The 14,291-nt window shown below is 32.8% G+C and overlaps 1 protein-coding gene across 2 annotated transcripts in view; it reads left to right on the top strand.

Annotated features, from left to right (window-relative positions):
• The window catches only part of SPOPL (speckle type BTB/POZ protein like), a 63,630-nt gene extending 49,629 nt beyond the window's left edge, over window positions 1-14,001 (top strand). For both annotated transcript variants that reach the window (XM_019632003.1, XM_019632004.1), the window contains 6 exons: window positions 1,374-1,551; window positions 1,633-1,688; window positions 3,073-3,195; window positions 5,952-6,094; window positions 6,182-6,235; window positions 9,698-14,001. In XM_019632003.1, coding sequence (XP_019487548.1) covers window positions 1,374-1,551; window positions 1,633-1,688; window positions 3,073-3,195; window positions 5,952-6,094; window positions 6,182-6,235; window positions 9,698-9,842 — 699 coding nt within the window. In that variant the 3' untranslated portion in view covers window positions 9,843-14,001. The remainder of the gene's footprint in view (window positions 1-1,373; window positions 1,552-1,632; window positions 1,689-3,072; window positions 3,196-5,951; window positions 6,095-6,181; window positions 6,236-9,697) is intronic.
• Window positions 14,002-14,291: the final 290 nt, after the last annotated feature.

Genomic DNA, 14,291 nt, shown 5'->3' with positions numbered 1-14,291 from the left:
GCCAGCGACTCACGGCAGCCCAGCTCCAGGTTGAGCTGTTGTTCAGCATCTTAGCTGTGGAGGGCAGTGTCACTGGCCCTCATATGTGGGATTCCGAACCGGGGCCCTCTGGCGTCCCAAGCCAGTTCTTAACCATCGCGCCACTCAGCCGGCCCAGGACTTCTGAGATTTAATATTCTCCAAATATTTTATGCTGGACCATTGTTATACTTGCTGTGTTAGTGTGTTAGTAGTTTGGTAATTTACATTTTCTACATAGTTTACTGTATTTATACATTTCCTTATTTATACCTACTTTTATTTAAAAAGGCTTTATGAAATATGCTTTTGAAATGAACATGGTTATCTATAGCTTCATAAGAAATGACCACAAAACTTAGCAGCTTAAAACAATAAATAACTAATATAGCACTTTTGTAAAAAATGGTTCATTTACTCTGAAACATATGCTCAATTTGTTGTAATATTTTTCTACACTTTATTAAATATAATGTGAAATTTCTAACAGAATACATTTTCTTAAAAGTGGTGTGCAAGGCTTGGCCAATAGTGTTTTAAGATTGTATTCAGTAGATAGTGGTTATCTTTCATGAGAGATGACTTAATCCATATTATACTGGAGTCTGTAAAAGCAATATAACTATATTAACTTCTCTTTATTGATTAGTTAATAGGTAATAAAAGGTCTGAAAATCAAACTAAATTATATTGTTCTCATGGTTGATTTTTTTATAAAAGATTCCATAAACTTCAGTAATTACAATTGCTTTTGTGAGAATTCTTGTACTTTTAAAATTTAAATCAATTTAACTAAATATTTGAATCAGTTTTACTAGCGTTGAAACATGTAGAAGTAGCACTTGAAATACTTCCCGAATTGCATATTGTAGGCTAGTTTTACAACCTTTTTAAATACTGTAAAAGCTATTATGAGTGTGATGCTGTGTTTACTGTACGTATAATAAACTTTAAATGTTGATAGGTCTGTAGTGTGAGAAAATAAAAATTAATTTCTCCCTCCACCTTACAAAAATGTCTTCTCCTTGTTTGACTTTGACATTGTATTATGACTTATTTCATGTTGAGAAATCGTTTTTGTAATTACTTCAATAACCAATCATTCTAATCAACTGATAAGCCATTTATTCATATAAAGTGTCACTTTAAAATCATCGAGTTTGTTTCAGATTTTCTTTCTATATTATTTCTCTTTAAATTGTATCCTTAAATTCAATTCTTAAGTATTAGCATTTTTTATCAGGATTACATTGAATTACTCAAATCATTTTAATGATAAGATATTTAAGTATAGTTTTAGTAACTAATTATTGTAAATTATAAAAGTGTTCTTCTTACTGTCCCTTTTTTATTAGGTGAGTGTGGTCCAAGATTCAGTAAATATATCAGGGCATACTAATACAAATACTTTGAAGGTGCCTGAATGTCGACTAGCAGAAGATTTAGGTAATCTCTGGGAAAACACAAGATTTACAGATTGCAGTTTTTTTGTGAGAGGACAAGAATTTAAAGCTCATAAATCTGTACTTGCAGGTACTTTCTAATTTTGGGTAATATAGTACATTTTTTTTCATAAGTTTGTGCATTAAATAATGATACTTAATCTTTTTACAGCTCGATCCCCAGTTTTTAATGCAATGTTTGAACATGAAATGGAAGAAAGCAAAAAGGTAAACATGGTTTAAAAGCTAATATTGAATTTGTATAAATGCAGAATAGTAAAATGTATATTTTAAATGGAACAGTGCATGTTCTCATTGTTATACTATGATTTTAGAAAGAAATAGAAAGATGGGGAAATGTATTCCATAGTAGAACAATAGATGTAACCCAATATGGGTGAATATTCTGAACAACAGCTATTTTGGTTCTCATTTGGTGGGAAAATTAATGCGTAGTTATTATCCAAAGGACTGTTCTGGTCCATAGCTATTTGAGAGTTCTGTGGTTAAGGTATATATTTATCCTGTCAAGACTTTATGGGTTAATTTTGGAATTTGTTTTCTAGAACAAAAATAATGTCTACATTCTTTTTATCGCTAAAGTAAGAGGATATGTATTAGATTTAACAAAAATGACATAAATTACGTTGTTGTACATTAACTGTAATCAAAATATTACCTATTTGGTTTTCCCAGACGTTTCTGTTACCTGTCATCTTAAAATGTTGTCAGGTTTAAGATCAGAGGTTGAGTCTTTGCTGGTTGCGTTACAGGTGATCTGTAGTGCCCCAACTCCAGAGTTTGTTTATGTGGCTCAGCTTTATTCTTTCTGCAGAGTAGAGGCTGCAACAAAATAGCTACTTTTTTTCTTTTGATTGTTGGTCTGGGCAGGTACTGTGATGAGCCTTGTTAGCACTTCCAAGTCAGGAGACATCAGTGATGTTAAGTGCTATTGTCTGCAAAGGGTCCGAAAAGTTTGGTATCATTTAGTATTAGATATTTTGCTTGATTGATCTCAGGAGAAGCACCAAATTTACAAAGAGCAAAAAAGGAACTAGTCCTCTTTGGACTTGAGTATGTGTCAAGCAAAGAAGTGAGGTGTCCATAGATAATATTACATGTCATTTTGCAAGAGTTCTGAGGTATAGTGGGCTCTAGAATTACCTCATATACCTGACCCTCTTTTGCTTAAAGCTGGGAACAGAATCATTGGTTATAGGATCTTAGGCAGTGCATTACAAGTTAGGAATTTAGCAAAGAAAAAGTTAATAGACATCTTCCTCTAAGGTAGAGGTCAGAAACTGAACACAGATGCATTTTGTTAGGCCTACAGGTTTTTTGTTTTACTCTTTTGAATTGAGAACTTGGGTATATATTCCTACATGGTAGTGCTTGGCTAGAGTATACTTGTCCTCTTAGACCTGCCTGCTTTACTTTGCCTCCTTAGCTTACTAAATATTTACTTACCTCAATTTTAAAATAGACTTTAATGTATATTTGAGTCATACAGTACTTGAGTGCAGATTTAGGGCTTTTAAACTGCTGTCAAAGTTTCCCCTTGGTACATTTGTGTATGTTCTTTAAGTATAACTTTTTGTGTTTTCAATATCAGAATCGAGTGGAAATAAATGATGTAGATCCTGAGGTTTTTAAAGAAATGATGAGATTCGTTTATACAGGGAAAGCACCAAACCTTGACAAAATGGCTGACAACTTGTTGGCAGCTGCAGACAAAGTAAGTAATTGGGGCTTGAAGAGCCAAAATATGTCCTCAAGGTTTTGATACATCTAGAAAGCTATCATCAAATGAAAACCCCAAATAACTTGAAATATTGAATTAAGTTTTACTATTTGTAGATGGTTCTTGAGAGTATTATGAAATAGCATACAGAGGGATAATATGAAATGAGATTTTTTTAAACCAGTAAGACATAAAAATATCTTGAGCCAGTATATGGGGAAAGTGAAATTTTCATGGGAGATTAAAGTAGTTTTGCGTGTATCTTGACTCTGTTTTATAAGAACACACAATAGCATATATAATTTTTTTGCAATTTTCAGGTATTCTTAGTTTTAAGATACAGTGCCTGACTTCTGTTTAAAGAAAGGAAGAAATATTGGGTATTCTGTCTAATTTAATTCTCTGTATTCATAGATTTATTTTTTAATATAGACTAGAAAGAGAAAAAAAACAATTTTAATTTTATAATGCTCTTTTATGATAGTGGGGAAACAGTGCAAAAATACCAGAAAATCTTGAAGCCAGTAGTTTTCAATCCTGAAAGCCCATTAGCATCAAAAATATTAAATTCATAGGCATAAATCTGTCAAAAATGTTCAAGATCTGTATCTGAAAATTATAATTGCTAAGTGAAATTCAGGTAGACCTAAACAAAATAGATAAATCTTGTTTATGACTAGAAGTCTCGATATTATTAAATTTTCAGTTCTTCTTAAAGTTGATTAGTAGAACCAACATGTTCTAGCAGGGGTTTTTTTGTGTGTTTTTTCTTAAGAACTTGATAAGCTGATATAAAATTTATGTGTAAGTGCAAGGACCTGTAATCAGATAACTAAAAAACAAGATCAAAGTGAAAGACTAACACTGTCTCGTAACAAGACTTACTGTAATGCTTCAATATTTAAGATAGTATTGTATTGGTGTTAAGATGGACAAATGACTCAGTGGAACAGAGTAGAGAGTACAGAAATAGACTGCCATCTATGTGGGTATCTAATTTTTAATAAAAGTGTGAAGACAAATCAGTGGAGAAGGCATAGTCTTTTCAACAAATGGTGCTAGAACAATCAGACACCCCTATGCCCCTAAAAATGAACTTTGGAACTCATTTGAAAAAATGAGCTTTGTATATGAACTTCACGCCATATATTAAAAAATAATAATTCAAAATGTAATATAAACCTAATCTACAACTTCTAAAAGAAAACAGGAGAAAGTCTTGATGGTCTTGTGTTAGGCAAAGACTTCTTAGCTATGACACCAAAAACATAACACATAAAAGAAAAAAACTGATAATTGGACTTCAGTAAAATTCAAAACTTCTTCAAAAGACACGGAAGAATAAAAGCATTAGCAACACACTGGGAGAAAATATTTGCATAGCATATATTTGATGAACAATTTCTATCCAGAATATATCTGATAAAGGGCTTTTGAATTCAGACTATATAAAAAACTCAAAACTCAATTATAAGAAAGCAGTGTTATTTCTGAAAATGGAGAAAATTTTTGAACAGACATTTCCTGAAATAATGTCTATCAGGTATATCAGAAGATGACTCAACAGCATTAGTCATTAAGGAAATGTAAAGTATCACAAGATACTTCTACGCATGTATTACAATAGCTAAAATTACAAAGACCATACTAAGAATGGTCAAGGATGTGGAAGAATTAGGACTCTCTTACACTGCTAATGGAAATATAAAATGGTACAACCACTTTGAAAAAGACGGTTCGGCAGTTTCTTAAAAGTTTTAAACTTGCCGTATGATCCAGTGAACCCACTTTTAGATTTTACTCAAGAAAAAAGCATGTGCCCATACAATGACTTATGTATGAATGTTTATCGATGGTTTATTTATGATAGTTAAAAACCCAAATGTTCATTAATAGATAAATGGGTAACAAATCATAGTATGTCCATATACAGTGGGATACCACTCAGCAATAAAAAGCATTGCATTATTGATACACAGGCCACAACATGCTTGAATCTCAAAACAATTGTACTGAGTTGAAGAATTGAAGAATCCAGTCAAAAATGAGTACAAATTATATGATTCCAATTAAGGAAGACTCCAGAAAATGCGCACTATAGCAGTAGAAAGCATATCATAGGTGTTGCTTGCGGTAGGGTGAGAGAAAGGATTACAGAAGGCTAGGAGGAAACTTTTGGTCATGATGAATAGGTTCACTATCTTGATTTAATGGTAATCATATGACTGTATAAACTTACCAAAGTGTAAACTTTAAATATGTGTAGTTTGTTGTATGCCAATTAGACCTCAGTAAAGCTGCCTAAGATGTTATAATGAACATATACACTAAGGATTTTTAGTGGTTATGAATATGATTTGTTTTATAATTTATTCTTCAAGATTGAGTTGTAGCAACATGCAGTGTACTGTTTGGTATACTCATGTTCAAAATAGTAGACAAGAGAAATATTCTCATTAAAAGTATTGAGTAATAAGGTTTTTTGGTGTTTTTTTTTTAAATAAAACCCTGTTCTTAAAATATACATTACTTCACACTTACGCAAATTGAAATTTCCTTAAGAAATTGGTTTTTCTCTCGAATGTGTTCCTGTTTTCTTCATGTTAGGTTTAAAATAACTTACAGACTTTTAAAGTACCTTCAATTCAAAGGATAATATGCTTTTAACTTCATTTTCTATGTCACAAATATGTATTTAAAACTTGATAGTTTGAGTAAATGTTTAATGGTTATGTTTTCCTTTTGGATAGTATGCACTGGAACGGCTGAAGGTCATGTGTGAAGAAGCTTTGTGTAGTAACCTCTCAGTAGAAAATGTTGCTGATACCCTTGTTCTTGCAGATTTGCACAGTGCAGAACAGTTGAAAGCACAAGCCATAGACTTTATTAATAGGTAAGGTATGCTTGTATTTCAGGGGGCATAACACCTTCAACTTTTTTCACCAGACTTTTTTTAAGTGTTTTTAAATCTTCAATGCAGGTGCAGTGTACTTCGACAGCTTGGATGTAAAGATGGGAAAAACTGGAACAGCAAGTAAGATGACACTTGTTTCTGACTTAAAGTTGATCTGCTTACAAAAAATTGTTTGCAAAGCGTTTTGTTCATCTGCAATAAGTATGAACCCAGATATTAGTTATATGAAGAAAACTTCTGGTTATTTAAAAAAAATCATAATTTGAGTACTTAGTGGATTCTTGAGGCTGTGCTTCCTTCCTTGTAGATCAGCTGCTAATGTGAACTGGCGTAACAGTAAGTCTAATATCTTAAGCACATACGCTTATATAATATATAGCTGAGTTTAGGTAGTTAGTGGTTACTAGAATTCCTTTCTTTGTCCGTCCAGAAAGCATTTCTAAAAATATGGAAAATATTCATTTCATCCTATGAGGAATGTACCCTCCAAATTTGCCTAGGAAGTCTTTACATTTGAATGTTAACCCATTGCTTCTTAGGTTAGCCAAGTACCTTGCATCAAATGCTGTATTAGGGTAGCTGCCTAACATTCCAAAAATGGGAGCAATTGGATCTTTACATGCCCTGGTAAAACTATAAGAGGTGGCATAGTTGTTACATCTTTCTAAGCCTGGACTTTCTGAATATGAACTATTAGAACGTACTATTTCCCTATTCTCTCATTTTTAGAGTGCCTTTTCTACTCTTTGTAATTATTCAAAATCAAAATGGGAGAGGCGATAGGTTGAAGAATTTATATCTGCTTTTGATTACTTTTTGTTTCTAAACCCTTAAATTCCATTTTTGCAAATTATCAAAAATTGATATAAGTTAAAAAAGACAAGTTGATACAAGAAAGTCAAAAAAGACAGTGTTAGAGACAATAAAATGAATGTTTGTAAACTTAATTTCCTATTGCTTTTATCTGTTTTGATATATATGAAGTTGGTTAACTGAATTCCTCTCAATTTGTAAATTCTCTTTTCTGAAAGTAAAAATTAGTGACTACTTTTAAGTTATTGGTTGTTCTGTATATTGGTCAGTGTGTGATAATACATTATCATCATGGTATATGATCCTAGAAAAAAATCAATTTGAATTTATAATACAATGTATTCTTAGCAAAAGACAATTTAGTGATTCTTTATACTTAGCCACTTTCAAGCTCTAATTTTATTCTAAGAAAATATTTTACATTGTATAACTTTTTCAATGTCAAAAAATATCAGCTTATTTTATATCCTCTGAGTAAGCTGCTGTATGTACAAACATTCAGTAAATATTTGTTGAATTAAATAAATGAAAATGTCAGGTATATTAAGAAATATTTATGTGATTTCAAACAACTAGTTGAAATTATAAACATGATGACAAACTGGTAATTTGATGTCAGGCAAATAAAAGGAGTTGTTTTATTATTAGCTACTGTTTAGTTCAACAAACATTTACCTAGTATCTGTCATGTCTTCAAACACTATGCTAGGGTGCTACCTATAAAAACAATTATGAGGAAAAATCCTTGTTATTGAGAAATGATGTAATGAAAGAAACAAGTAAATGAATATATCATTCATATATATATATATATATATATATATATAAATATAGATAGAAATTTAATGAAAGAAACAAATACATGAATGTATCATTATAATATGGGAAGCAATGTAATGAAGGAGGGTAGTTGACAAAGGCTGGAGGTTTAGGGATGTCTTCCTGGAGATGACTGAGCTGGCTTAAAACATGAATAGGAATTAGCAGAGCTAAAAAGGAACTAACAGACATTGCAGACAGAAAGGATAGCTTGAATCAAAGTGTAGAAGCATGAAGCAGTAGTCTGTCACTTCAGATACTTATATTTATTATCCAATAAATACCCATGGCACCGTGCTCAGAATCAAGAATATAATGGTGAACATGACAGACATTTTCTCTGGCTTCATGGAGTTTATAGTTTAGCAGGAGATAAATTAGAAACAGGTAATTGAAATAAAGTGTGATGATCGATAAAGGACACCATGTCCACCTGAGCATATAGCAAAGGAACCTAACCTCATCTAGGGGTCAGAGAAAGCCTTTTCAAGTATAAAGGCCTGAAGCATTAGCAGGAGGTAGAAGAAGAGGGAAGAGGTGGGAAAGTGCATCCCCAGAAGGGTCGGGTTTTTTTGTTGTTGTTTTGTTTTTAGCTGACCTGTTGGCAGCTCAGCGGCATCCCAGCTCGGGCCGGGAATCAGATCGGCAACCCTGTTGACAGGGACCAGAGAGCAATGAAAGAATATAGTATTTTGAAGGAACAATCTATAATATTTGGATATTATTTGGATGCTGGGTTGGTATAAGGGAGAGAATACAGGAGACGTGGAAGGGTAACTAGGTTTGTTGTTTTAGCAATAAGTTATTTACTCTGATTGCTCAGTGAGAGCATGTTGTGCATAGGGTACAATAAGCAGTTCAGTATCAGTGTACAAAATGCCTGAGCATGGAAGTAGGATGTGGAAAGCTAGAGAGAGGAGGTAGAAAACCTTTTCCTCTTTCTAAAAAACTTGGATACAGGCAGTAGGGAAGAGGACCTGATGTAGTCATACTTAACATTACTAAGGCAGCATGGAAGCTGGTTTGAGAGGAGCAAGATAGGAGACTAGAAGACAAATTAGGAGACTTGTAATAATGTACACGTGAGATGATGTGGGCCTTAACTAGGGATCCAAGGTGTCTTTGGGAATTAAAGTAGGGCTTTTATGATTTATTGGAAAGCACAGGGTCTAGGGTGACTCCCAGGTTTCTGATTTGACTCACTGGGCAATGGTGGAAGCATTAGCTGTTTGGGAATGAGGGAGGAAGAATTTGGGGCTTTGTGAGAAACATGTTGAATTCTTATCTAACAATCCTGAATTTATGAGTCTTGAAGCACATCCAGGTGAAGAGAACAAGTGGTTTTAGGAATGAACTTTGTGGGAGTCTTAAGATTTAGCAAATCAGTAGTTTTTATCATTGAAAATGACAGCTAAAATTGTGAAGAGTGGATGAGATAGGATGAATAATGAATGTTAAGGGAGAAGAGTAGAGGATAAGAGTTGGAACTCTGGAGAAAACCTGAGTGTAAACCAATGAAAAGAACTCTTGAAAGAGCTGGTACGGAAATGCTAACACTGGGAGTGGACCTGTGGGGACAAGTGTCACATACTTCAGGAGAATAGACCTCCCACGAAAATTTAATAGTTTCAATTGCAACCAAAAACACTAGTAAAGTGATATTTTAATGAATTCAAATGGTTTGAATACATACAAAGGCCAAATGTTCAAAACGTTTTGAAAACCATCAATTAAAAAAAATTGAAAGGGCCGGCTGAAGTGGCTCAGTTGGTTAAGAGCTCGCTCAAGAGTTTGAGCTCTGAGCAACAGCGGTTCGAGTCCAGCCTGAGCTGAGCAGCCGCTGAGCTGCCAACAGGTAGCAGGATGGCTCAGCTAAAAAAAAAAAAAAAAAATTGAGAGTGCATTTTGAAAAGTACTCTTTAATAAACATCTGTTAATTTTATTTTTCAGCCAAGCGACAGACATAATGGAAACATCAGGGTGGAAGTCCATGATTCAGTCTCACCCTCATTTAGTAGCAGAAGCCTTCCGAGCGCTAGCATCTGCACAGTGTCCACAGTTTGGCATTCCACGCAAACGGCTAAAACAGTCCTGAAACCTTCCATGAACTGTAGAAAAATGGAATTGACTTTTATTCCTCCAGGTCCAGAAGGATTCTAGTAGACAAACCATAAGCAAGAGGTGTTTCTGTTGTCTTGTCCACAGAACAGAAGCTGAAAAAAGCATATTGCTTGCATTTCAGGTGGATAATTTATGGTTTATTCTTCAGCTTTAAATTAGACTGACTATATTCTAATTCACTTCAAGGCCTTAAATTATCTCCAGTGACTTCTCTTGTTCATATAATACTTTAATTTTTTTACTGTGCCTTGTCTTTTTGACCAAGGCTATGCAGGATTGCACTAGCTCCATAATGCAGTAATATTGATAACTGAAGATAATTAAGTTTCAAAAGGATCTTCCATTAGCTTGAGAAAAGCAAAATTAATTTTATAGGGTTTGTGCTATGCTATCTCAAAGTTTAAACTAGGTTGTCCTTAAAAGCACTTGCATTGGAGATAACTGGTAATGTCTCCGGTCTAAGTTCTATAAATATAGGAGAACCTGCTTACCTTCGAGGTAAGTTATGGCAATACACTGCTTCAGTTCTAATTTATTGTTCATTTCAGGGGGCAAATATGCAATGAGTTGGCCCAAATTTTTAGTAAAATTTGTGCTGTTTGTCTGTATGTTAACTGTTCAACAAACTAAGAGAAGCATAACAAAACTTTGCTTGTGTTTCTTTGTGGGTTTATCCAAGTTTACAGTGATTTAGAACTGATTGAGGTTAAGATTTCAATAGGAAGAAAGCATGTTTGTGCTGAATTATTTTTTTTTAATTTATAGTGATCTGCATTTATAGGAAGAATTCTGTACATGTTAAAAGTAAGGATGACCAAATGTAAATTTAATGAGTGGGCCAATTAATAAGAAAGATATATATGCACTTTTAATGTGTAACTTTTGTATGCTGAATGGTACATATATTTTTTTGCTTTTGAGAAAATAATAAGGTATAATTAATTGTGTCTTAACGTTTGACAGAATTTTTTAAGACAGATGGAGACAACTGGATGTTTGCGATAATACATAAGAAAGATATCCTTTATTATAGTTAAATTGGTTTCAATTTCAGATATTAATTATTGAATTTATTCCTGCTTGATCACATTTTAGAGAAGGCACCTGAACAATAAATAAATCCTGTACAGTCTACCCTCCTTCTAAAAACAATGAACTGATACTATTCCCAGATTAAAGGAGAGAACCCTTAGAAGTGTCAGGCCACACTCTAAACCTTTCCCCCTGCCCCACCAGCTTCTCCTTTCTGTTTCAGTTACTATAGTAAACATCGTGTATGATATTGAAATTCTACTTAATGTGAACAGGATAAACTATTTATAAACTGCTTTTCATGGGCCAGTTCTTTATTATAAATGAATTTTAGCTTTAAACATACACATGTTCAGTGTTTGATAGCTCTGTTCATAGTGGAGGTCTGTTCTGGTGCATTGTCCTGGAGAAGTATTAATAGGAGCTGTCAGTGTCAAGTCACTGCATCTTATTCCTGTAACAGTGACAGTATGCTTCTTAGGCAAGATTTACATTTGACCACAAGTGGAAAATAGTGTCACTGGGAAAAAATGCATATACCTATAAATTTGCATATATAATTTTATTCTCCAGATTAAAATTTGTATAATTTGTTTATTTAGTTTTTGAATTTAGGATAAAAGGAAAAAAAATTAAGCCTGAGGTTTAAAAATAGATTTTTTTTGTTATCTCTTTGTTAGGTATTCACTGAAGCAATTCTAATTTAATATATTAAGAGTGATTCATATTTACGTTAAATCACGCTGTCAAATGAGCATTTGTAATCCGTAACAAATTAGAGTTTGAAAAGATCATATTTTCAGATCTCTTCATGTCTCTCTATGTAGTTTCATTGAGTCTTTGTTGTGTTGGAAGAATCCCTTGAGATAGAAGAAAGATTCTTACGTGTTCATGGACTCCATCCTATGTAACATGTACTATGTAATAGTACTTCAGGGAGCAGAATCTCACTTCCTTACCTTTACCATAAGATTGAATTCACAATGTACAATTTAAAAATACATGTACATATAAAGTAAGATCTTTATTTTAATTTTGCCAGGGTCTTATAAGAAAACAAAAATTCCTTCCTCAGGCTGTAGAATTTTGTTGTTATATGTCAAAAAAGTACTGGTATCCCCATTTATATCAAATGCACACAGGCACAATATGAATTCACTGCTTGAATCTATGTTTCTAACCATAGTGACTTCAGTAATAACACCATAGTATGAACATTTCAGCTTGCCTTTACCTAACTTGTTTTCATGTTTATTACAAATCTTAAGGGTTTTATTATAAAGATTTTTTTTTTAGTTTGATAGCACATTTTGTACCAAAAACGTCAAACACTGTGCTGTAAGATTATCCACATTTGTAGAAATGTCCACTTTTCAGATAATATAATGCCTACCTTTATACTAACAGAATCGTATGTAGTTGATTTATTTTTTTTTTATTTATTATGTATATTTTTGGTATTGTGGGTTCTTAAGGCAATGATAAAAAACTGTTAATGTATTCTGATGTGAGTGCTCAAATAGCCTTTTTTTTTTTTTTCATTTTTAAAATACATGGTTTTCAGTAGGCACAGATTCTGTTCTGTTTTTGGTTATCAACCTGCTCCTGTTTCCCTTTTGTTACCTAAACAGAACTGCTTGGAAAAGGAGTGACTGGTTTTAAATGTTACATATTACAAAAATAACCATTGGAATACTGTTCTTTAGGTTCAGATACAGAAACACTATATTTGTGCCTTTTTTGTTTTTGAATTTTAATGTGTATTGGTATTTGGAGCACAAATATGAAGGTGCCATAATATTATGGCTTGCCATTGTTACCTCCTTGAATACGCGTATGTCATTGTCTTGAAATAGTAATTGAGGAACCTTGCATGTATTATGTGATCATTTGGGTGTCTGTGCGTGCGTGTGTGCATGTGTGTGCGTGAGTGTACATGGACTTGTTTTCACTTAGACTTGTGTGTGGTATATTCAAAAGAGTGAATTTTTAAAAATAGGACTCAGTTAAATGTTGAAAGTTCAGGCTAGTTGAAATATTTCATTTAATGTGCTTTACTTGGGACAAATGATTGACAAAGGAAATTATAATTCTCAAAAATGTGACCAATTACTGCATGATGAACTGTAAAAACAGTGCCTTTTAGGACACCATTAATTTTTAAATTAAGTTTAAAATGTTAACAAAGATCTCTTACAACGTTGTCATGAACCGTTATTGGCTTATTTTTAAACTAGACCTAAGTTAGAGCTTAAATTACCAAAAGTTTAATTACTAATTTACCCATTTAAGTTTTGTGCATAAATTTAAAACCTAAACCGAATTCTTTATGAAAATGTGGATCATAGATGTTACCCAGTGTTACTAAAATAGAACACTAGGAACTTCGGTAAGTTGTTTTGTTAAAATCCAACACACAAGCTTTTCTCATAGTCAAGTATGCTTCAGTGGTGAATTATTTCGAGTTGGACTTTAATGCTCATTGGTGGATAAAATAAAAATATTCAGTATATTCTTGCAAAGTAAGGTGGGTGGGTGGGTTTTAGTGTTTTCAGATTATAAAGACAGCACTTTCACACTCGAGTATTTCACAAACCTTTTATACAGATAATGAGCTCTACTTTTAATTGTTCATGGAATGATGTAAGTTTTAGGTTCAGTTAAACAAATATTGAGTGCCTACCGTACGCAAGACTTCCTCTTCACTAGGAATTAAATCACCACACCGTGTCTTCTGCTTGCAATATGTGGACTTTATATTTGAAAAGGAATTCTTATATTTAAGTTTTTCTGTTGTTAGAGTTTACCATCATATACTGAAACCCAGTTAATTTTGCATTCATTTTTTTAGAATGAAGCTAAAACTTAAGTGAGTCCCACTTTTGAAAATAAAATTCTGCTAAAATTATTTAAAAATTAGTTCTGGGGGGAATTGATTTTCAAATTTCAAATGTGTAAAGACGTATATTGAACTTCTCAGCCTCATTTTTAATCAGCTCATGTTAATGGTGAGATACGTACTTTTGGTATCTTGTTGCTGAAAATATTTTTTGCATTTCAGCACGTTGCGTTAAAATAAAGTTGTTACTACTTATTCAGAATTAATTGGTTTATTTTGTGTTTATTTGAAAATACAAACTCTTCTTTTTTAGGTGACTATGATGTTTTGCATAAGAGCCACGTATTCGCTATGGTAGCTTTCAAAATTATGCAGAGTAGTTATTTTTTCTACATAGGGAATCTAGTATTTTATGAAACCTACTAAAGACAATCCTTAACTGTGAGGTATTACTCATATATTTACTTTAACATATGAATATCATCAATATTGAATGACTTATGCTAATATCCTATAACTTTAATATAGCACTTAAAAATCACCTTACCCTAG

Source organism: Hipposideros armiger, unplaced genomic scaffold (genome assembly GCF_001890085.2).
Source record: "Hipposideros armiger isolate ML-2016 unplaced genomic scaffold, ASM189008v1 scaffold_1061, whole genome shotgun sequence".
Taxonomy (NCBI): Eukaryota; Metazoa; Chordata; class Mammalia; order Chiroptera; family Hipposideridae; genus Hipposideros; species Hipposideros armiger.
This window is presented reverse-complemented; position numbering and strand designations above follow the sequence as displayed.